Here is a 25607-nt window from a genome sequence, read left to right as displayed (position 1 = left end):
TGTGCATTGTTATTCTTAAGAGTCTATCAAGCTATATAAAAAAAAGTTAAATTTTCATGTCCAATGGTCAATCACTGTCAGTTTTTGAGAAAGCTTTCTTCCTTTACTTTGTTATTTATTTTTCTTAATTGCGATCCAAAATGTTTAATAGCGAAATTTTATGTTTAGTATTTCACCCACTAAATTTATTTTTAAAATCAGTTGTTAACCAAATTAGCGGTTTTTCTTATTATTCATGTTTTACTGATTGATGAAAACTTTAAAGCGTGTTGACAGGCGTTGCAACACTTTGCATGGAATTTGCCAATTGTGTATATAGCATATTTGTATATTTAGTCACCGAAAAATTTGAAATTGCAAATTTTTTTTTTGCAAATTGCAAATTTGAAATTGCATCGTAATTTTAATATGAAATTATTTATTTAGTCTTTGTTAAATTATTATTTATAACTAACTCAAAAAATGTAAATTGATTTAACAAGAAAACTTATATCAAACTCCAAGAAAATTTAAAACTGCTAAGACTACTATAAAATAATTTAAAAATAAATAAAATTAGTTTTTATATAAAATATTGATATCCTACACTAATGCTGTTAGTGATAAAGCGCAAAGGATCAGCAAATAGCGCCTCATCACTATGCTGAATATTTATATATTATCCATTATACTAAACAATCCAGAAAAATGATAAGTAAAATGTTGTTATGAAATAATCAAGAAAAGGAATATCTACACATCAAGCGGAATGGATCCTTTACTCACGTCATTATCCATATAAAATTCATTGCAAGGCACGGAACATTATTGAGAGATTCATTAATGTATATAATCTTTAGCATTAAATATATTTTTTAAAAATCCTATTCAAGTCAATTCATCTAGCGGAAGAGCAGATACGATGAAGTGCAGTATTTGTAAACGCAGAAATAAGAGCCGTAATATCTCCTCCACTTTTAAATTGAATTGTATTGAAATAAAATAGATAAGTAATAGAGAAAAAGTTGGCTTTTATGTAAATAACACAAGCCGCAGCTTTGATCGGCAATTAATTTATTATTATTATTATTTTAATTTTAGACTAATGAATTGAATTCTTAGACTAAAAAAAAGACATTGAGCACTAGCAATTAATTTAATTTAAAAAACCTTATACAATCTTTGTAAATAAATTTGTATATTAATGTATTAATATATATAAAAAAAATAAAAAGAAATAAAGTTTAAAGTTGAAGTTCCCAATGGAAATAATGAATGAAAATAAAAATGGGAAAATAATCCGAATCTTTATTTTCAAATTTAGGTGGCACTTTAACTTTTCCTTGGAACAACTTAAGGTCATCTTTAATTTCCGTTAACAATTACACAATCCGCTCTCGACTTTGCAACTTATTGTTTTGATATTGTTGACCACACCCAAATTACTGCCTAAGCAAAATGTCAGAACCCAGAGCCTTTTCAAACCTTTTTGTCTTTTGATCATAGGATCAATAACCGGCAAAGAATAATTACTTTTATTATTATTATTTTATAATTATGGTTATTAGTATTTTAAAAATGAAAATGAGCAGATGCACTTACTTTCATTGCTTACTTCGAATGTCATTCTCGGGATCACAATCTGCCACGTGAGGTCTATTAAACATACATGAAGAACACACACAAAATCAGATAACACCAGGTCTAAAAGATCGGAATAGAATGGCAGACTTCAACTTGGAACTTGCCACTAAAGTGATCAAGAAGACAAATTATAGATGTCAAGTAAATCATATATAGCACCTTAAAAGAAAAACATAAACGAAATCTTTAAAAAAAGCATATCTAATTCTGCTAAAAAGAGATGAACTACGCTATATTGCTCCATATAAAGTAGTTAAGCTGGAAATCCTAATGTAACTAACAAAATTTCTAACAACAAAACAAAACTGATACATAAGAATAACCGGTACTTACGTATTAACGCCAACACGGCAAAAATTCCGTTATAAAAGCCAATAAAAAGCAGGCTTACTTATTTGTCTGCCAATAAAAAGCAACCTTGTTATTTCAATGATTACTTACGTATAAACGCGACAAAAGTTTATTGGTTTAAAATATATAGTGACTTTGTTATTTGCATGATTACTTACGTATTAACGCGGCAAAAATTTAATGGTTAAAATCAAAACACTTTAGAAGCCAAAAAACCATTTTTAAAAGTGAAGTATTTATTATGATTTTAGTGGAAAATTAACCGATAAAGAATTCAAGATAGATTCAAAACCCTACGTCTCTTATTTCTCCATTTAGCGTTGCCGCACATTCTGTCAACTGTTTGTGTATGAACTCCTATATCAGGATGAATAAAATTGTATTTATGATTAACTTTAGCGTGATGAAATCCGTTTATTTCTATTCTATTTGTTTGGTAACCTTTCCAACTGTCAGAATAAATTGTGCTACCATCTACAATGTTTTCAATAATTTTATCAAGAAGGGTGGAACCGGTTCTACTACGAACAGTGTTAATAAATGAATCCTTTGTTTCTCTATATGTGCCACCCATTTCTGCTTAAGTGAGGCCAGTTGTCTTTTCCAAGTCCCACTGGCTGACCACACTATTTTAGACTACATTTCCAAAAGCTACGTTCCCCAAAATGAAGCTTCATGCCATGAAAAATGGAACATTTTCGTTCTTTATGTAAAATATTTCGCTCCTGGAAAAATTGCGTCCAGTTCTGTGGTTGGCAAATCCTAAATACGCATTTTCGTAACATCAAAAATTCGGCTAAAACTCAGCAAACAACAAGATAATAAGAAAACCAAATATAATTTCGCGCGTAACTACGTGAGTAATCATTGAAATAACAAGGTTGCTTTTTATTGGCATACAAATAAGTAAGTAAGGTTGCTTTTTATTGGCTTTTATGATGGAACTTTTGCCCTGGTGGCGTTAATACTTAAGTACCGAATAACCTTAAGAAATACTTAACCAAACAATAACAATTCTTTGTTATTTTTTTACTGTACTTTTACAAAACATATGTAACGACACTATTATACATTTCACTTGCAAAACACAGGTAATGTGTCGGTTACGAAACCGATTTATAAGGGCACACAAAAAAATGGTTTTTCTTTTACAAACAAAAATATTTTTTCTTTCGGTAATATACATATGTTTTTCTAGTATGGCCCTTTCCACTATACAATATCCAAATTGTTTTTAAACATACGTGATAGCATAATTCGGTAAATTGCATTATCTAAGTCATTACCAAAAAAAAAATTTTGCAATTGCGAAGTAACCGGCGATAAATGAGCTGATCTACACTTTTCCTTCCGCATTTATTCTTTTCGTCTTCATATGCACTAAAATACGCAACAATGGTTATTTGTTATTTTTATTGTTATTCTTTTACTTTTTTAAGAGTTATATATAAGCTTTAATTTTAATAAAGAAACCAATCATTTGGCAATGAACAGAACAACTGCATATATTTGCTTAATTAAACTGATTGTTGCTGGGATACTTACATGTAACATTGCAGTTTTCAAATCTTACCCTTGCCTAAGCGGGATGCTACTATTACTACACTAACTAAAGATAAAATCAATGCCTATACCCTATATTTGTCAATTATCTTGTCGTCCGTTCTTTTCTGTGTTTTCTAACAGGACGACACTGTAGTAACGTTTTTTTTTTTTTTTTTAAATACAAAGCATTCGCGGGATAATCAATATATTTATCATTCTTTTACAACGTTTTCCGTTAGTCACACTGGACAGTAGTAATCTCAGTCATTCGTTCCACGACTTCACATTTTGTACTCTTCTTATCTTCTGTGTAACTGCACCAAACCATAAAAGAAATTCTTTTCTCTCCTTTTTTTATAAAACAGGATGGTGTAACGACGGCTCCTCAGAGCTCTGTCCAAATATTGGCCACGGACTTTATTATTTGCAGGGCCACACTTACGTGCCGTTTGAAGAGGCGCGGAGGTCATATTCAGGGGTCCACGTGTCATTGCTGAGCTAGCTAGTTCGGGAGAGATTGGGCACTTTTAAATTTTTGTCTCACGGACACGCCACAGACGCTTCAGACATCTAAAGAAAGTGGGATGTTTCACCCTTATAGGAATAAATGTACGGACGGAACCTACTTAGCAAACGGGCAGATCGTTAGCCATTGTCTATCCTACTTTACTTATGGACTCTTTGAACCCCGATGTTGGGTCCGATAATCGCTCTATTCTACCTTCCACTCATAATAAAACTAAAACTTTAAAATAAATGTGCACATATATTTTCGGTTTTGATAATACACAAGAAAGTGTTAACGTGTGTTTATTAACTAGAGGGAGCGTATTAGCTGAGTTGCACTTGCACATATATATTTATTTATATATTAACCAAAACTAGCCACATGCTAGCATGAGATATATCAAAAAATAAATACAATAAAAAAAACATAGCAGTGATGTTCAGACGTAATCGTGAATGGCAATACCATTTTGGTTTTTTTTTTTTTTGCCTTTCTTGCTTTATTACACATATGCCTTTTCAATAAAATATATTATTATTATTGTCTTTTGCTTTGTCTTTTAAAGAAGTCTTTTCTTGTGCTCCTGCTTTATCATCTTAAAGGGAAAAAGTTTTGGTTAAAATATCATAATTTAAAATACTATACTCGCTTTCTCATAAGCAAGCAACTTGCAACACTACATTTTGGAGGCCCCGGCGAGATAAGTATCTTAAACAATTTGCATAATAATTACGTCAATTAACCACGTGCCTTTTCATGGATGATCAAACGGAATTAAAAACTGGAGTTGATGCCGTGCAATGCTCCACCAAAAAACTTGATAAAGCGCTATTAGCTTTAAAGGTCCGTCGTACGGTGACCGAACAGCAAATTGACCGTGTCAATGATTTTGTAAAACGTATACAAGAAGATTCAAGTGGCGTTTCTTTAGATGAATAAAATACAAGACTCAAAGCTTTAGACAGTGCTTTCGATGCTTTCAACAAAGTACAAACAAAAATTAAAGAAAAGGATTTTGATGAAATCTCTCAACCAAATAGATCAAAATGTGAAGAATTATATAGCAACAACGTTGAAAGTGTGCACATCAAGACCCAACAATTCAGATTCGAACCAAACAATTCATGTTTCCCATGCGATATTATCTGATGAAAAATACGACACTGTAAAACTGCCAAAAATGATGTTACTACATGGATAGCTTGGTTCGATGAATTTACATCATTGGTGCACAACAATGAAAGGCTTAACACCTTTACTAAATTGCATCATTTGGTATCTAAATTGAGTCCGGCCGCAAAGGCTCCTATAACTGGCATAAAAATCATTGCTGAAAATTATGAAATAATATTACAAAGGTTGAAAGACAACAAGAAAATTATTGGGAAGCAGCATATCAAACAAATTTTTCAGCATCCTAAGATCATTCATGCGAATGCAGCTAATTTACGAGAATTAATCGATACCATGAACAATCACCTTATAGGTTTGAAAAATATTAATCGTACAGTTGAATCATGGGACGATCTTATGGTATACATCATAACATCTAAGGTTGGTCCCGATACATTGAATAAGTGGAATGAAAAGGCGCCAGTTGATCGTTTACCAACACTCTCTGAATTATAAAATTTTTTAAAAGGACGTTGTCAAATTCTTGAGAGTAATTTAAGTTCTGTTTCTTTACCCGGTGGTGCTCCCACTAGCCGTGCTATAGAGCCAAAAAGGGTTCAAAGAACAGCAAAGTCTTTTGTTACCATTAAAAATTGCTGCAGCTTTTGTCAAAAACCGGGTCAAGTTATATATCGCTTTTCTGATTTTTTAAGCTTATCTACTGCTGACAGATTGAACAAAGTACGTGCACTTAAACTTTGTGTCAATTGTCTTAAATTCAAAAATCATAATTTATCTGATTGCACCTCTAAAGGTCGTTGTCACACATGTGGCAGAGGCCATCATTCACTATTACATTTTGAACGCCCGCAAGTGGCAAATTACACTGCTTCAAAACATAATCAAATCAATGAAACAAGTCATATCGAACCTGCAGAAAATGCAAATCATAACATGAGTGATCAAGCACAACCTAAAAATGTTGCTGCTTTGAAAAAACAACACACAGAACGAAATACACTAACTACAACAATTGTTTATATTATATCGAAATACAACCAACGCTTTCCTTGTCGTGTTCTATTGGTTGGTGGTTCACAAATTAATATGATTTCTGAACGCATGGTTCATATGACCGGTCTAAAGCGTCAATACGCTCCAATTCAATTTCAATGTGCAAATAAAACTGTGGAAACATCAAACTTTAAATGTATCACAAATATTGAATCGCTACTTAAACCATTCTCGATTACTCTTGGAGCTCACATAGTTGACCAAATAAGCGGTACCCTTCCTGATGCTGAAATTGATATTTCAAACTGGAACATACCAGAACATTAGCAGATGAACGGTTTAATATACCACAACGAGCCGACATGTTATTGGGTGGTGACATATTTTTTGATATTTTGGAGAATGGTAAAATTGCCTTAGGACGCAATCGTCCCAATATTAACCAATACACGTTTAGGCTGGATTGTCGCGGGCACACTTCCACACCATGCAAATTCAATTGCAAATGTCAAGTGCAACTCATTACAAATATCTAACGTTCAACAAAATGATCACCTGTCTGATGCTATTAAAGCATTTTGGGAAATTGAAAGTTTTAAGGAATGCTCGCCAAAATTATGACAAGAAGAAGAGCAGTGTGAGTTACATTTTCAAAATAATTTTACAAGGTTGCCAGACGGACGATTTGGTGTAAAGTTGCCTTTCAAATCATCAACATCTTTGTTGGGTAACTCTTACGCCATTGCTTTTAAACGCTTTCTGGCACTTGAGCGAAAGTTTGGAACAAATTAACAATTACGTAGTGATTATACTAAATTTATAAATAAATATATTCAACTTTCACATATGGAAATTGTACAATCATTTGATTTTTCACAACCACATTACATGTTACCGCACCACTGCGTACATAAACTTTCGAGTTCCAAAACAAAGTTACGCGTCGTATTTGATGCGTCATCAACAACCACATCTGGTAAATCTTTGAACGAGCTTCTTATGGTTGGGCCACTAACCTGATTTATTTCCGGTAGCTTTATGGTTTCGATCTTACACTTCTGTATTCACAGCTGATATAACTAAAATGTATCGTCAAATTGCTCTCGATCCCGATGACTGGCGATAATATTTTGTGTTATGGCGTTCACAAGGCGATCAACCAGTACAGCTATACCAACTAACTACAGTTACATATGGAACTGCATCTGCATCATTTTTAGCCACGCGCGCATTAAAACAATTAGGTATTGATGAACTACATAATTTTCCGTTAGCTGCTAATGCTACAGACACATATTTTTATGTAGATGATCTCCTAACGGGTTGTAACACACTTCATGAAGCCATGCAATTACAAGCACAATTAATTTCTATTTTATCTAAAGGAGGTTTCAGCCTAAACAAATGGTGTGCAAATCATCAAGATTTGATTAAACACATTCCTAAAGAAAATCGTGAAACTTTATTCACCATTAAAAATTTAAATCCGATCAAAACTCTTGGAATTGTTTGGGATCCTGCAAAGGATAAATTTCTTTACAAGATTGATATAAAATTCAACGAAAATTATACTAAAAGAACAATTTTATCTAAAATTTTACAATTTTTTTGATCCGATAGGCCTAATATCGCCACTCATAAAAATGGCTAAAATTTTCATTCAACAATTGTGGCGGTTAGATTTGGATTGGGATGACGAATTGCCTATTAAATACCAGATGGCGTGGTCAAATTTTAGACGGCAATTATGTAATTTAATCGATTTAGAAGTGGATCGCTTAGCAATCACTCCTGATGCAAAATATGAAATTCATGTGTTCTCTGACAGTTCAGCAAGCACATATAGTGCATGTGTATACATCAGATGTATAAATAACGAGACGAAGATAACTTCAAATTTGCTTTGTGCCAAATTAAAGATGGCACCTATCAAGAAATGTAGTTTGCCAAGATTAGAAGTCTGCGCTGCTGTAACAATGGTACAACTCGTTAAGAAAGTTCAAGAAGTCTACGATTTTATACAATTTAGCAACATTTGCTTCTGGATCGACTCAACCATAGTGTTGAGTTGGATATCAGAAGACTCATGCAATTGGAGTACCTTTATTGCTAATAGGGTGGCAATCATTCTACAAGTTTCAACACGCTCGCAATGGAGACATATTCCATCCAATTTAAACCCAGCTGATATATTATCTCGTGTTGTGTTACCAGCTGAATTAATGCATTCAACATTTTGGTTTCCCGGGCCAAATTTTTTAACATTAGCCTCGTCTATTTGGCCACAATTTCCACACAATTTAATATACGATGATAACAGATTAGAAAGAAAACCTATAAAGATGATATTAACAACAACAATTTCACAACAACATGATTTAATCATTAGTATTAAATTTCACAACGATTATGTACGTTTGCTTAACACAGTCGCTTACATGCTGCGTTTTATATATAATTGTGAATTTAAGGCTAAAAGAAAATACGGTTCATTGGATGCTACAGAACTTGACGCATCTCGTCTAAACATTATCAAATACATACAAGTCATTTCTTTTCATGCTGAAATGGCAGCTGTACAAAAGGGTGCTAACCTTAATGCCAAAAGTCATATACAGTCTTTATCACCATTCTTTGATAATAACGGTTTACTAAGAGTGGGTGGCCGATTAAGAAACTGTAACCTGGACTTCAACAGTAAACATCCTATACTATTACCAAAAAATCACGCTTTTAAGTACACACTGGCACGCTACTATCATAAAATTAATCATCATGTTGGCCCACAAACATTACTAAGCGTAATACGTCAATCTTATTGGCCAATCCACGGCAAGGTTATCTGTCGATCTATATGTCGAAGTTGTGTCTTATGCTTTCATACTAATCCAATTAAACAGAACCATTTTATGGTCGATTTACCTGATTTACGAGTTCAACAATCAAGACCGTTTAATGTAATAGGTGTCGATTTTTGTGGTCCATTTCAAATATATTATGGCAGACGTGGTATTATTTCTACAAAAGGCTATATATCTGTTTTCATAGGGTTTTGTACAAAGGCCATACATTTAGAGTTGGTAGAAGATTTATCTGCTCAAGCTTTCTTAGCTGCTTTAAGGCGTTTCATTGGGCGACGTGGCCTATGCTTAGTGATTTACAGTGACAATGCAACTAATTTTATTGGTGCAAAAAACGAGTTGCATGAGCTTTACAAAATGTTTAAAAGTACAGATATTATATTTAATGAATGTGCTTCGCGTAGCATAATTTGGAAAACCATACCTCAGTGCTCTCCGCATTTTGGTGGCCTTTGGGAAGCTACAGTGAAGTCCACTAAATTTCATCTAAAAAGGATACTACAGGATGCGAAATTTAACTTTTTTGAATTCAACACTTGGTCTCTTCTTAAAGGGAAAAGGTTTTGGTTAAAATATCATAATTTAAAATACTATACTCGCGTTCCCATAAGCAAGCAACTTGCAACACTACAAGTGGTGTGCCGCGAAATATAATGTTGAAGTTTAATGCTATGGACTGATGAAGATGTTGTATATAACTGTAGATGTCAGGTTGCTGTATATAGCTGAAAATGGCACGATGATAAAATGTTGTATATATTTGTCACGATGAGAAATGAGACGCCTTGAAACCAATTGGTTTATTCAAGAGTCTATTATGTTATAACATGAGGATTGATTTACCAATTATAATCGTTGTAGGAAATCTTATTGCAGATAGTGTTAAGATTTTTTTTAAAACACTTGGAATCGTCTTTTAAATCCCGTACTCCCAATATTATCACACAACGCGCTATATATATAAATAAACATTTATTTAAATGTAGGCACGTAATTGGTGAACACTTTACAAGGCTACGAAATGTGTTTGTACAAAAAAAAATGCAATCGACGGCTCGTTTTGCCATTATACACACTTCATTTTGGATAAGTGTGAAGATTAGTGTCAGCGTTCATTTGCATATTTCCTTTTATATTTAACATTTTCAGTATATTTTCATTTTGTACATTAACCTTCTTACGGCAAAAACAAAAAAAAATGTTGTTAATGGTGAAATTCCAGTGTTTCTTTTGTATGGCTTGACTTTTTAGCTATTATTAATTTGCCATCTGGCTTGAATTTGTCTCTTTTATGTTTGTCTACCGTTTTTTTTCTTTTATATGAGACACCTCTAAAATAACTTCATTTTTTTTACCAAGTAATTATGTCAACTAAAAAACTTCAAATTTCCGCATATGTTAAAGAAATTGTAGTACAACTTTTCCTTTTAAAGGCGTTTTAATAAAAAGATGCTAGAAAGAAATGATAAATTGTTTCATTGACGCTTTGGAATTTTTTTAGCATTAGATTCAACGTAATCTGTGCTTTCATTGAAACTATCTCTAATTCCCACCGCTTCAACTCGGAAGGCGATTCAATAGAAAGCACATGAACCATCGGAAAGAATAGCCTACTGCAAGTGTAAGAGAAGCAATGGTTACTTTTGATGAACTCGTGATCCAGCAGGAAGAGCTAGATATCGATCTCCAGAAGGACTAACTGACCTACAAAAAGTCCCCAAAGGATCTAGAATACCTGCAAAAAAAGAAGGAATTCAAGGAGCCGTGGAAATCTTCAATCAACGAAACAACCAAATGCATATGCACCCCCAGTCAAGAAAAAATCATTCCTACTACAAAAGGGACATATTTACGACTATAAGCGACAGATTCTAGAAGTTAATGGAAGATATACAACATAATCTCCAAATGCAAAGGGAACCCAGGTCCGGATAGTCGATGTCAGGAGCTGCTGTCATTAGAATCAAGAGAAGGAGATATAAATCGACCAAATTCTAAATACGCTGGCAGCCATTCAAGGTGATGATTTCGTTCATATTCCATATATATCTTGCAACCAAGACAAAACAGTTAGACGAGAAATGGACCGTGGTTCAATAATTGCGCAAGCAAGCAAATAATTTTTCGCTTGATATCGGATGAACCGGTTATGCCTCAATGAATACTCGGAGCGCGATTATTCGATTGCGACGCAGATAGTGAAATTAAATTAAAGGGCCGCCAAGCAACTTATAACAGCAACGATAACTCCTGCAATAACTCTACAAAATTTGACAGGGATATCATTACCAAACTTTCGCGGCGTCGGCTAGAATAGAACTCTTCCTTGAACTTGCGCACGAACGACCTATCTTTTCCGCAGAGAAAACGTGGTATTTGAAGTCCAATTTGATCGGAGCCGCATCTCTGCCTAATAATCTCAGTCTCACTAAGGACAACTATAACACGGCAAGAAAAGCTCTCCATGCTAGGTGTGATAAAGAAAGTGTGCTGGTGACTGCTGTAATGCAAAGACTACTTAATTAACCGAAATACTCAGACGTAGCATCTGTTGCGGGTTTTAGAAGCATACACGATATGGATAATTTAGAAGTCCAAACCGATGGCTGGGATCCGCTTTTAATCCCAATTTTTCTAAAAAAATTTAACAAAACAACACATTTACTTCAGTGTTTTGAATATTCAAGAGCGTTTCCAATCTTAAAACAATTTTTGGGGTTCGTCGAGGGTCGGTTACGGATTTTGGAAACAGATCGAAGTAAAGAAAAAGAATTCGTAGAAACATTCACTTCGGTGGTAAGTCCATCTCTGCAAGCAATGGAATGAATTATAGATGAGAATTCCCACACTGTACAAAGATAGAAGTAAGTCTTATACTTCTTATTATTAAACACTAGTATAGACTATATAAGCAGATGTAACGAAAAGAAAAAAAAAACACACAAACCGTTAAATAATAATTCATATATAAATTTTAAATAACAGTCTAAATAAGGAATAAAAAAAAGAATGTACACAGCGAGCATACAGGCGCACCCACAGCCAGTACAGATGCAGTTTGCAAATGAACCCATAAACCATTGCACACATGAAAAAGCTTGGCAACCGATAAGAGTAAACATCAGTTAATTTCCGAATCACAGTGAGATATTAATATTGCACATTAGTTCAAATGCGACATGGGCACATTGCGCAAGTTTGTTTTGATACACTTTAAGTAGTCCAATATTGAGATTAAGTGATAGACCTTATTTAGTTTTCTGCACACAATGTGAACGGATTAAACCTCTCATCATTATATTTACATTGACTAAGCTTAATAAAAATAAAGTGCCTAGAGGAGCGATTAAGGACATTAAAGCTTACCTCACCAAGCAATGTGCCAATCGATAGTACCATTAATTAACTTGATTAAAAAGGAATTACCAAGAGTAAATCTACGTTTCTCAAGTGACGGTCAGGATAACAGAAGCAACCTACTTCCATAAGGCGGCAGAGAGACAAGTGAATCCCACCCCGAATTTTTAAGGGCAAATAGCAAGAATTGCTCTTGGGCGGATTCAATTGAACATAACATCTATAGGGAGGAGACAACACAACAGATGCATACCCAAGTACTGATCTAACTAAGCACATGTATACCTTTTTTACAATGTAAGGACCCTTAAGCTCTATTGGAACACATATTAATGAGACCTAGCCCGGATCTAGCTTTACCAAAAGAGAGATTAATGTGGAAATTAAAACGTAATCTTCGGTCGAACAGACCCCTAAAACCACAGACGAATTTACGTTTTCTTGTGTGAATCGATGAAATACTCAGTATTCACGAATGAATACTCAACACAATGGCTTCCTCCTTGAGAAGGAAAGTTTCTTGTATTTTTTTAGAATTAATTCCATACAATTTAAGGAGCCACATGTAACCAAATTATTTAAAACAATTTGAAGTTGATACGATTTCGAAGAGAAGGAAGAAATCATTTTAACATCGTCAGAGCACATTAACAACTGGCTGGATGTAATCACCTAAGGGAAATCATTAATGTATAATGGCTGCCTTGAGCGACGCTAGACGTCGGTTTACGTGAGGCGATGAAGTTAAACAAAATTTCACTAAGTAGATAGGAGAGCCAGAGACATAGAGTTTGAAGACTAATAAGTTATGGTTAACTAAGTCAAACGCTTTACTAAAATCAGTGTATACGATATCCGTGCGAGAAGAAGCCTTGAAAACTTGGCAAGTAAATTCCAAAAGTTCCGTGACAGAATTCCTTTCCGAAAGACGTGCTGGAATGGAGAAATATATGATTTAATAGCAAAAGGTAATTCTGAGTAACTATTCGCTCAAACAATTTCTATATGACATTCTTGTTGTCGACGTGACATCTATTTCCCTATTTGTGAATTGAAATAAAGAAACTACTCTTCGAACACAAACCTGATTTCAAGGACTGATTAAAAATCATTATAACAGCACTTAGCTCATCAGAGCATGATTTGAATATACATGATGGAATCACAGGCCCATGCGCTAACTATATTTTAGAGACCTCAAACCATGTAAAACGTCATTTTCTGAAATAATCAAGTTAGAAACCGAAACCGAGTTAATTTTCGGATACGGATAGTTAACGGTGAAATTTCGCCTGAAGAATTCAGCAAAGAGATTTGAGGTTTCAATATCATCAGACGATTCAGAGCTATTGCAAGAAACATGCGAGGCATATACGGAAATTTTTCTTTTGGAGTTGACAAACTTAAAAGGTTATTTAGGATTAACGAGCAGTAAGGATTTTATCAACTGAAAGTATCTGCATTAATATAAATGGTTGAGGTAATTAAATCTATGCCTTGCAGCAGAATAGGGGAACTAGTCGTAAACGGAACGTTTCAGGATTATTCGTTTTACCTACGGTTATAATATTTAATTCTCTTGTTAAACCATGGCACGCACTTGCTTCAAGGACGAAATTGCTTGATAAACTTAAAAACGACTTCCAATACATTACTATATAATTCTAAAATAGTATCTTAGTGATAGATAAAATTACGACAGAGAACTTGATTTTATATTTATAATATTCAAGCTGGTGTACCCCAAAGTAGTGTTTTGGGACCGACTTTGTTGTTTGTAATTAGTAACTAATGTCCTTATTAGCACGCTGTCTGGGCTGCCACTGCTAGTGGTTTCTCTTGGCCATGTACACATATGAATTTAAATGCCTTCAATTTCATATTCCTATTTATTAGATGATTACTTTTCCTTTTTAATACTGCAAAACAATATTTTGTAGTGTGATCGCATACTATCGTATGCATCCACTTAAAGTGTGACAGAATTATGCGACTTCAGCATAATCCTTTTGGTAAAATAAAAATAAAATTTATGTCACACTTCACTAGGATGAGTATTGTATATCGTAATGCAATACGATGTCGCATGTAAACAATTATAATTCTGTTTAGATAAGAATAAGTTAGTGAGTGATAAGGATAATTTAGTAACCAATTACAATCCTGTTTAGATAAGAATAATTTAGTGTAAAATTTAAGTATGAAAAGTGCAAAAGAAAATAAAGAAATTCAGTTGTTATCAAACAATTCAACCTAGCGTTTAACTCGCTGGAAATACAAGGCGTTCAGTCCGCCTGAAACATAAAGTTTAGGGACCGTCTTATGCCGAGACTTATTGGCATTATAAAAGACGTAAAGACTTGGCGCACTGAAGCCGAGCACCTTAGGGCTAAACTGCTAAACTACATTCACTAACACTTTGGGAAGGATTCATAGGGAATCTTCCCGTAAACAAATATTTGAACGCTTCATCATTAAACAGCATTACATTCATTACAATATACTAAAGAAAGCTAAAATAAAGTAATGTTTATAAATAGGCAACCTAAAAACTATAACCATCTCGGAAGGCAAAGTTTTTAATGTAATGTAATACTTACGTAAAAGGGCAGTTTCCACCTGATATTGATTTATTCGCAAGCCAATTCACTTTCCTAAATACATTTCAATATAACAACGACCACACGTACCAACCTGGTGCCTGCTTTAGCGATATAAAATTTTAATGTATCTATATTTTTACATGAAAAATAATAAATTAGTGTCCCTATGCATGGACTGTATTTTTTTAGATTTATTGGAGAGTTTATGAGGCATATGGTCTTAATATCGAATCTCGATTATATCCTCTGTTTTCCATTATTTCTGGGAATACTTTTAATCAAGAAGAAAACGTGATAACGTTTTTTGATATTAAGCGTAGTAGCGTATACATAATGAGAAGAATTTCTTACTAGACACACTTTTATCTTTTCCCAGTAAGAAGTAGTAATCAAATTTTAGGTTGTTTAAATTTTTTTTTTTTTTTTTTTTTGCTTTAATATTTAATTGTTTTTATATATATATTATATTTATTAGTGTTATATAATTAGATTTGTTCTCAAGGATTTTTTTGCTTTTTCTTAAATTTGTTCGCATTTTCCTTTTATTTTTCTTTGTTTACGTCGATTATAATTCTTTTGGTGCGCATATAATGTTCTTATTGTTATAATTGTTGCACAGGGCATTATTTATTTCCAAATTTTTCCTTCCATTTTATACTTTTCATTATTTTAATTCATTTCTGATTATTATTATTATTACTGTCATAATTTACTTTTTACAATTTGTTTTTATTATATTTGTTATTATTTTTATACCCACCACTGCAATATGGGGGTACACTCATTTTACTTTTCGCATAATATATGTAACTCTACTAAAGGAAGCTTCTGAGACCCTATAAAAAATATATATTTTTGATCAACGTGAAATTCTGAACTGATTTTGCCGTATCTGTCTGTATGTGTGTTATTTGTTGTTGGTACTTTCCTGATCGCAAAAATGACATCGACTACAAATTTGCTAGAAACGTTTAAAGTTTTCGCAGTTTGATATTGAAAATGAGCCATATTAGTTGAAGCAAAAGCCCGCAGTGGAGTATAAATTGAACGCAACTCCGTTTTTCTTGACAACAATTTGTATGTTATTGTTCGTTACTCAGAAATTATAAAAGTTAGAACACTGAAATTGCTCACATTTACTTTGTGAAACACTCTACTCTTTTCGTGCAAAAATGAAAAACAAATAAGCCACACCCGCACAAAGCTACAAGCGATTACATAATCTTTTTTCACTTTTTTGAAGTTTTATGCTTATTTATCATAACGCAAACAAAGCAATGTGTTTAAAATTCTTTTGTACGGTCCTCAAATGAAGGTATAAAAGATATCTGCCGAAAAATGGGTTAATTCTAAAATGAATATAGTAGACACAGTGATTAATTTTTTGTTAATAATACCAGCGATGTGGATATCAAATAAAAGAACTTGAAGAATAAAATGCAAAAGACATAGTGATGGGTATGGGAGTTTCGGCCTCTGCCGAATATAATCTTATTTGTTATTATTATTTAGCATTATTGTTATTAGTATTTAGCATTATTATTATTTTTGTTATTATAATAATTAATTGCATTATTTTTTATTATTTTATAATAATTATTGTTTACTATTAACTACTATGACATCGCCATCGGTATTATTATTATATCTAAGGGTATTGTAATGAAAAGTAAATTATATTCATTATGAATTTGAATACGATATTAAATAAATAATTTTTATGTTATATAATCTAAGGCTTTTCTAATGTTAAGTTTAAAGCGAATTTAAATCTTATTTTTAATGCTATGCTACTACTTGTCAGCAGAGGTCTTCAAGTGAAAGTGGTCCAACTTAGATATTTTATCTATATATATATATGTAACGCTAACGAAAATGCTTGCAATTTTGTAAACTTAATATAAAATACATCAAATTAAATTATATATTAAAAAGAGTTAGCACTATTACTGAATTGTTTTAATCCCAAAAATATGTCATAAAAAGACATTATTATCGTTTCTGATTTTGCCCAGACTCCTGCCCTGAGGCTGTATTAACGCAATTATCAATTAGCTGGAGACCTGTGTGTCACTTTGGAGACCTGTGTGTCACTTTGGAGACCTCTGCCTTACATCTTTCGAGACTTTAAATATTGTATATGAAATCTCATTTTAATTATCTTAATAAACAATACTCTTAACTAATCAGTACTTAAATTCTTTATGTTCTTAAGAAAGTAAATGTACACATACGCATTTACAATTCTTGAATGGAAAGATTAAGCAATATTAAGCAATAAATGTATCTTAATGCTATGTTTATGAAAATTGACATTTTGCTTGTGTACGTATTGTGTATATTTATATGTATATATATATATGTGCTTTCTTTTTTCATGCCAAGATTCCTAAAGATGAAAACTACTTACTGACATTAGAAAACTGTAAGTAATAAACGTGAAATGGAAAGGAATCGTTTCTTCTTCTTAATGCATAGAGAAAACGTTTTTGAGTTTGGTTTTTATACAAACTACATGCACTTGTAATTTTTCCTTATATATCTAATATGTAATGTATATATACATATATATGATATATATACATATATATGATATATATACATATATATAATATATATATACATATATATAATATATATATACATATATAACACATGTATATAATATGTATATATAATAACTTATTTATACATAATTTATATTTACATATTTTTCTGCTACATTTTTTGTGTGGCCAATTGAATGTGTTTAGCGGAGGTTTACTCTTAATAACCTCTCTCAACGTTGATGTGGAAGCGTTAACAATGAAAAGAGAATATCGTCTTTGGGTCAATCAAATTGGCCGTTTGCCAAAATTTAAAAAAAAACGTTTGGGACATCTGGATTTATGCAATATAATATTCACTATAACTTTTTTAAACCATTAATATAACTAACAATTTATTTAATTGCTTGTAATCAAATTTTCCATTTCTTCTTATACACAGAATTGTCACAAAACACTTTTTTCTACTATTTGTGGACCTAATTAATACTGCAAGCACGTTTCTCGTAAGAATTGGAACGAGCACGTACAAGGAATTGATGAAAACAGATCAACACGTTTACAGATCATCAACAAAATTATTGAATTTCAGTAACAGTTTTCAGCAAGCATCAACGACTCTGTTTCTCCATTTCCTCTACATTTCTCAAAAATGTTTAACATATGAAGTGTCAGTTAATCCAGATATGTAATATGTCAGATGCTTACTTCTTTGTATTTTGCCATGTTAATGACAGAAATATTATGCCCATATCCCGTAAGAAACCTTTTTATAATCAAGTTTTCGGGAAAAACTTTTTGAGTTTAAGATTGCTTATTTTTAAACTGGGTAAGTTCAAGACGATTAAATCGCAGGGGAACTATCTTCATAAAAATGCTATGGCACGAAAACTACATAGAATCTTTTTCACAATTTATGTTCAATGTTATAATCACATACATTCCTACTAAAAGCAAAAAGAAACATTATACAAAGCCAAGGGCGGCCATCAAATATAATACACCACTTTTATTCTGTTCTCATGTAATATGGGAAAGATCTTATTGTCATGTGAAGGCTGACTTTTCATAAGACGTTTTATGTGGAATAGCCTCCGCAATAAAAATCATTTTGTCAAAATACTGGTCTATATTCATAAAATACTAAAGATTAGAACTTGTTGTCATATAAAAGCTGATTTCTTTCTGGGACATTTATATGGGAGAGGGCTGATGAACGGGCCCGCCACATTAAAATTTTTCACATTTCATGTCAAAATAATATTTCTCACGGCTTTTTGACTAGAAATAGTAAAAACCGAAATTTTTGTTTTATTTGTTTAACAACTTTTGCAAAATAGAGGGCGATATAAGCCGGCGTGGCAAAAATGATACGATCCAAACTATTTTCAGTAACATCAACAAAGGAGTGCTTATTAGAAGCCTGTATTTATATTCTAGTTCAACGCTAAACGTTGAAATTCTTACGGAAACAAATTTGTGATTATTAGTTAAAACTCGTCACTTCGATTCTTCCATTTTTGTATTTTATAGGTCGCGATTTAAAATAAAAATAACGCGCTAAAATTTTATATGTTTATTAAAACGGAACTCAAGATATGATTATGATTATTCATAATGGAGAGCAGATATCAATCTAAAAACCATGTAACCACCGTCATCTAAAATTTTGATACAAATATTGTTTGCGTTATGAAGTTTCCGGATAAATGCAAGAAAATTTTAAGATGCCCAAAAGCTTTGAAATCGCCATGTATAATAGATGTTACGTGAAGAAGAATGTTTCCAGAATCTAATATAAACGCTCTGCGTTTATATAAATCAGTGAGATGAACAAAAATCACAGACAATAATTTTTTCGGACAGAAGCAAATTGTGCGTTTGAAGCTAAAATAACAACTAGCGAGCACCGGGTAAAGTAAAATAAACGAAAATAATACCGGCTGGACAATAACAATACTGAGGAAAACAACAAAAATTTGACAATGTATGTGAAGTGTTCGACAGCAACCGCTCGACATGAATCCAATTGTTTTGAATACATTTCGGAGCTCGATATTTAATCTCCTGACGTTTACAAGAATAAACGAAGCAGGTCACATCTCGCCAACAAAACGAGCTTTTCTTCAATCACATTATATTTTCACTATATTTTTTAGATTGTCTTTTCATGTTTTCACTATTTTATTTTTTTTTTTTCATCATTTTCACTATATTTATTAATATGAATTGATTTTGTAGAACTAGAAAATCATGCTGCTCGCGTTGCTTTCTTTAAAGAAAATTACAAAGTTTTTACAAAGAGACTTCAAAAACTTTTATACGTTGAGAGGCAGTTATAAAGTATAATAAAGAGTATCCTATTCATCAATAAACGAAGTTGTTTGTGATTTCCATCAGTTTTTTTAATTATTCAATGTACACATTTTATATAGCATACTCATGTCATTGTTTGCCTTGGAAGAAATACAAAAGAATATAACAATGAAAGAATATCATGATTTACTTTTTAAAATTATTTCAAAACTAAAATTTGCAAATCGTTTCTTTCGATAAAAAAAAATTTATGGTTTCAAACATGCTAACATTTATTCATTTAAAATATGTATGTTTCCATAGTTATCCGTGCCAGTAAACCATTTTGCTTCTAGATTTATGTTATAAATTTAAATACCTTATTTGCTGACTTGGTCATTATTTTGTGATGAAGCATTCTTTATGCCAATACACTCAGAGTTATTGATATTATCTAAAGGTCGAAACCTGACGAAACCATGCTCTGCTACCAACATGCTCGAGCTATGCGCGCTATCAGAAAGGTATGATATAGGAGTTGTGCCAGAATTCATCCTAGATAGATAGCCGAAGTGCTCATTAACAGCGCATGCATGACGAGAAGGTTCAAACGAGCTTAGATGTTGCTTATTACGAGTTAAACCAAATATATTTATCGGTGATGATGGTAATGATGTAGGGTGGTTAGAGGAAGAGAAATATATTGGTGCTAAGGCAAGTTTTTTGGCAGTAGGCATCATTCCGCTTAAATTAGTCTGATGCGGAAGAAATTGGAAATCGGTTAGATTACCTAATATCTTTGGAACCTCATCCGGATTCAGCGTTGATTTGATGATATTGCTGCTTGTAATACAAGAACCATCTTCATTATTAATTAAATTTGTGCACTCTATATTACTACCTGCTAACATCATGTCATTTTCGTCTTCATCCGAGTAATGTTGAAGCTGCTGTTTTTGAACAAAGCCGTTAACCATTGAGTTTTGTGACGTTTTCATGCTCGCCCTTTCGAAAGGTCGTCCAAATATGTCGGCCACGTGGGTAGCATTTGGTGTCCTTTGATTTACGTTATTAGTAGTTGCTCGCGGTGGACCTTTCGAACTGTGTGACTGGAAATTGTGGTGATTATGCCTTTCTCCAGTAGTTAATGTCTGTACTCCGGAGGAAGCTCGCGGTCCACAAGATGTAGATGATGCCGCCGATGATGAAGAAGCATTACGTCCATGTATTGCATTAGTTGTGTTACCTGCAATGTTATTAAAAGTTTCACTTTTGCGTACTCCGTTGCACGAAGAACCCCGTTCAAATGAATTATAAGTTGGATAACGCTGATCATGGCCTGGGTTGGATTTACATGAATATGCGGAATTCTCGCTTCGCCTCTCTGGTTTATCATATCCGCATCGATCTAATGTATTAAAGGATTTTTTTTGTTCTCTTTTATTATTGAACATTGTTTGAATACGCGAATCTGACCAGTTCTCATGTGAAGGTTTCTGTGTAGTCCCATGAAATTTCGGTCTTTCGAAATTATTGAACTCATAATTTTGTTGGCATGGCTCCGAATAGCAAGCGTCACTTTGTAAAAGTAACATTTGTTGTTGCGAAACGGCCGATGCTGCAGAAGCGGAATGGGAACCGCAATTGGACTCGTTGCTACTTAAGGCTGTAGTGGACGTAGTAGAAGTTTTACCAAATTTTTTATTAACACTGCCACCACTGTTGGTATTGTTTAGCAAACCATTAGCAGATGCTGCCGACTCTGAGTTAATTAAATCAAAATTTGGGTTTTCATAGTGATCAGTTGCGTTATCAGTCAAATAATCACTATAATGTGGTTGTTCATGGTGAAAGCGAGAACCACATTCCGAATTATTGTGATGGACTGAACTATGCATTGAACCATCTTCATAAGAATGTTGATACACAGTCTGTTGTAATTGGTTTTCAGCACTGTGCTGCACATCTGTGATTGGTACACTATTGGTGTTACCCAAGGAGTTCAACGCAAAGCTATCGTCATATATTAACTTCCCTGTTCGCATAGTATAAGTATGCAAATTGGTGTTGGCATTGCACACAACGGGATAATCTGTTTCAAAGTGTTCTTGGCTCGAACTTGAAGTACAAGGCAGAAAAAATCCGGCTACATTTGAATGATTAAGATGTGGATGTGTTCCTTGTTTTTCTCGCGTAGATGAAAGGCCTTGAGTGGAGCCGAAAATATTATTGCCACCGCTTTGGCCAGCTATAGTCAATTGCGTTTCTCCATTTGTTAACCCGATATTTACCCCGCCACCACCACCACTATTTTTTAAACCAGTAACCCACGATATTAGGGTTATGATAGCTATTTCAATTAAACGCAACGAAAACTGATACCCCCATTGCAGCCAATCGATTTCGGAATTTGCTTGCGTTATAAGTGGACGGGTTGTAGATATACTAATGGCTCCAAATATTTGTAAAGTAGCCAATAACACAAACAAAAGAGCTGTCGCTATTGTAATGTGAATAGCATAAGAAAGATTCTGGTATCCATGAATATAGTTTTGCGATTTACTTCTCAGTATACGTTTTAGAACTCGGTATAAATATAAATAGAGTAATCCCAAGCTAAAACACACAAATATATAGATTATTTGACAAATTAATGAAAGAACGCGGGGGGGCGGAGGAGTTGCCGACATGCTGGTTGCTATATTCGTTTGCTGCGAAAACCCCATCGATTGGCCTGTTACTGCGACGGAACCAATCAAATTTCCAGCTGCACCATGTTTTTGTTGATTTAAGGACGAATATTGGAAAGGATTATATTGGGCGTTTTGGAAATGTTGATGTTGCATTTGTATTTGTTGACGTCTTAAGGCTTGCTGTTGTTGTTGGTAAATACTGTGTTGTTGATGGTTTTGCACCGTATAGAACTCTACGTAATGAAGTGTAATGCAGAGTATGACATGCACACCACAACCTACTACTACTGTGAGAGGTCGTAGTAAAGCTGAGTATCGATTGTTTTTATAATTCAGTGATTTCAAGGACAAAAACAGTATTAAAACAGAAAAAGATATTGTAAGAAAAGTAGACGGTAAATTTAATAGAATTTCCGATAAGAATATATGAAAACTGGAATGAATATTATACGCATCATAGCATAAAAAGAAAATGCGTGCCGTACAGATAAATATAAGCACAAGATGAATACAAATAAAATATGATTGGGAAAAAAGATGAGTAAGTTTGTTGTAAGTAACCATTTTGTATAAAGAATAGACGGTAAGTATAGTAAAAAGAACCACTGAGAAATATACGTGTATGTTCCATGCTATATTCCAAGTATTGTGTCCTATTGCAGCGGCTAACGTAGATGAAGATGAACTACTTCCTTGGTTATGACTTCTACCTGCCGTATCGGGAAACGAAAAATCGGTGTCAGTGAAAGTTGTTGATATAGCAGGTGAAGGCACAGCAGATGCAATGGCCACATCCCCTTCAATAGCTGCAGCCGCCGAAGGTGTTGAACTAACACTGTTAGAAGCTGCCAATATAGTATCACTAGGTGCTGACTTGGACAAGATTCTAGTTTTTTGGTGATCGGAATTATATTCCTCGTTATTGTTATAAAATTCACCATCATTCAGTGTTTTCATATTTATGCTTATATTTATGTTTGAATTGGATAACGACGTATCACTGTACGCATGTGTTTCATTGCCATTCTGAGTACCGAGGGTGCTATCTATTAAAACCGTAGGAGATGACGATGATTGATGGTTAGGACGAGATGTCACATGCTTAAGCAAAACTTCCGGAATCTCTCCTTTACGCCCGTTGGAACCGCTGAGAATACGTCTGATACTCGGTAAAACTTCTTTCCTAGTGTCGTGATGAACCGTGTAAGGATTGCTTATTCCTCCATTATATGAATTTATGACTCCTTCTAGGTTCCCTGCTTTATCATCAGTTATACCCTCGGATTGTAATGAATAATTTCCTTTTGAAGGGGTATTTAAAGCTTTTTTACGTTCAGTATCGAGTGTATTGGCAACTGTAGTAAAATAAGTGAAAGACGATACGGTGCTGCTGCCAGCAAAAGTAGCAGATGATGGTGGCGCAGCTCCTGGCCCACTATCGCTATTTAAAATTGTTAAGTCAGGCGGACGGAAAGGTATTCGTTCATGACCCGGCATTAAGCTCGGTGGTGGTATTGGACGTCGATTAATGAAAGCGCCTGCGTTCAAAATTATAGCTCCTTCATTGCTTGTACCTCGTAATGTAGGCTTGTCAGCAAATGGATGTTGATATTCGGGAGGCAAAGGAGGCGTAAAAAAGGAACGAGCTGGTGGAGAATATGAGGGTAAATCGCCAGAAAACATGGGTATAGTTGGAGATTGCCCATTGGTTCTTTTTAAAACATTGGGTACTGAAAGCACAATAATTTGACTATAATTCATTGATTACCAATAATAGATTTAAAATTATTCTTACGTGAGGGAACAGATGTAGAGTTCAATAAATGTGGATGCTTTTCTCGATCATGATTATGATGTCGATTAGGATTGGGATATGTAGGGTTATTATTGCTTTTAAGGATGTCAGCGTTGGGGGCTGACGTGGGCAATGCATGATCTCTTTCCAAATCCAATTCATAGTTGCGGTGGTGCAAGTTTAATTGCGATTGTTGTAGCGTCTTTTCTGGATATCTAAAAAACAAAAAGTCGAATTTTTGCATGCATATTATAACAAACAATCAAAAATGGTGTAATTGACAAAGCGAACAGCAATTCTTAATGTTTCGTGATCAATATCACAGAAATATTGTATAATGGAAAACGCACGAATTTAATGACAGAGATCGTTTAATTTTTTCTCGATCTCCTGCTTTTTCTAATAAACCAAAAATCTTAAAATGTAAGGGAAATTCATATTAACTTAAAAGCTAATCTTTACTTTCATCAAATTTCCTATTAAAACTTTATTGTAGGGCCGGTTTTAACTACTAAAACATACAAAAATTGTTTGTTACCTATTTGCGGAGACTAAAGTGATAACATAACCTATGATTTAATGAATATTTCTTATTTCGATCGATCAATTCATACTTATTAAGAAAATTAATAAACCTGTGTTACTCTTTTGAATTACTTTAAAATGAAAAAAATTTTTGATTGAACACCAACACTTAAAATTCTCGTAGAATTCATTCGTATTGACGGTCAATTTGTAGATAGCTTTTTCTACATCTAAATGCAATCTGCAAAATTTGTGCAAACAAAATATCAGATGATTCTGCTTCATATTGATAGACATCATATTTTGTCAAACTAACTAAAGAAAAAGAAATTACTGCATTTTTTAAAGAAGTGAAAACATTATAGTCTATGGCCTGGCCGACTATCATCCCCATATTGTCCAACACAATTTTTATTTTTGCTATAGCACGCGGAATTTATATCCTGTTTTTATATGAATTTGCTATTGTGGAACTGTATATTTAAAATTAGAACTGTTTGCAAATATAAGCTTACTTCCCGTAAGAATGGTTATGTGTGTGTGTTCAAAATTCACCGTAGATAATTTTTGGATCAAGCTACTATTATGGATCAATTTTCATTACAAAATATTAAAACTAATACTTTTCCCCTGCCCTAAAAAACAAAAATTTTTGTACAAATCCTTATATAGGGTAGGATCTAAAGGTAGATATATGTCGTCCAAATTTTATGGAGTTAATTTTTATATAAAATTACTGTTATGGATCAACTTTCATCATAATATATGAAATGTTCAT

General features: G+C 33.3%; 2 protein-coding genes across 3 annotated transcripts in view; one reads left to right on the top strand and one right to left on the bottom strand.

Moving 5' to 3' along the window:
* Positions 1 to 7797: 7797 nt before the first annotated feature.
* Positions 7798 to 9669, top strand: LOC119643765. Its single transcript, XM_038043230.1, has one exon. It carries the CDS (start codon positions 7798 to 7800, stop codon positions 9667 to 9669), a length of 1872 nt encoding a protein of 623 aa, XP_037899158.1.
* An 8479-nt stretch (positions 9670 to 18148) lies between these two features.
* Positions 18149 to 25607, bottom strand: part of LOC119643740 — a 33082-nt gene continuing 25623 nt past the window's right edge. For both annotated transcript variants that reach the window (XM_038043199.1, XM_038043200.1), the window contains 3 exons: positions 24305 to 24519; positions 20718 to 24239; positions 18149 to 20656 (listed from right to left, as the gene is read on the bottom strand). In XM_038043199.1, coding sequence (XP_037899127.1) covers positions 20634 to 20656; positions 20718 to 24239; positions 24305 to 24519 — 3760 coding nt within the window. In that variant the 3' untranslated portion in view covers positions 18149 to 20633. The remainder of the gene's footprint in view (positions 20657 to 20717; positions 24240 to 24304; positions 24520 to 25607) is intronic.

The sequence above is a fragment of the Glossina fuscipes genome, unplaced genomic scaffold, assembly GCF_014805625.2.
Source record: "Glossina fuscipes isolate IAEA_lab_2018 unplaced genomic scaffold, Yale_Gfus_2 61594, whole genome shotgun sequence".
Lineage (NCBI taxonomy): Eukaryota > Metazoa > Arthropoda > Insecta > Diptera > Glossinidae > Glossina > Glossina fuscipes.
This window is presented reverse-complemented; position numbering and strand designations above follow the sequence as displayed.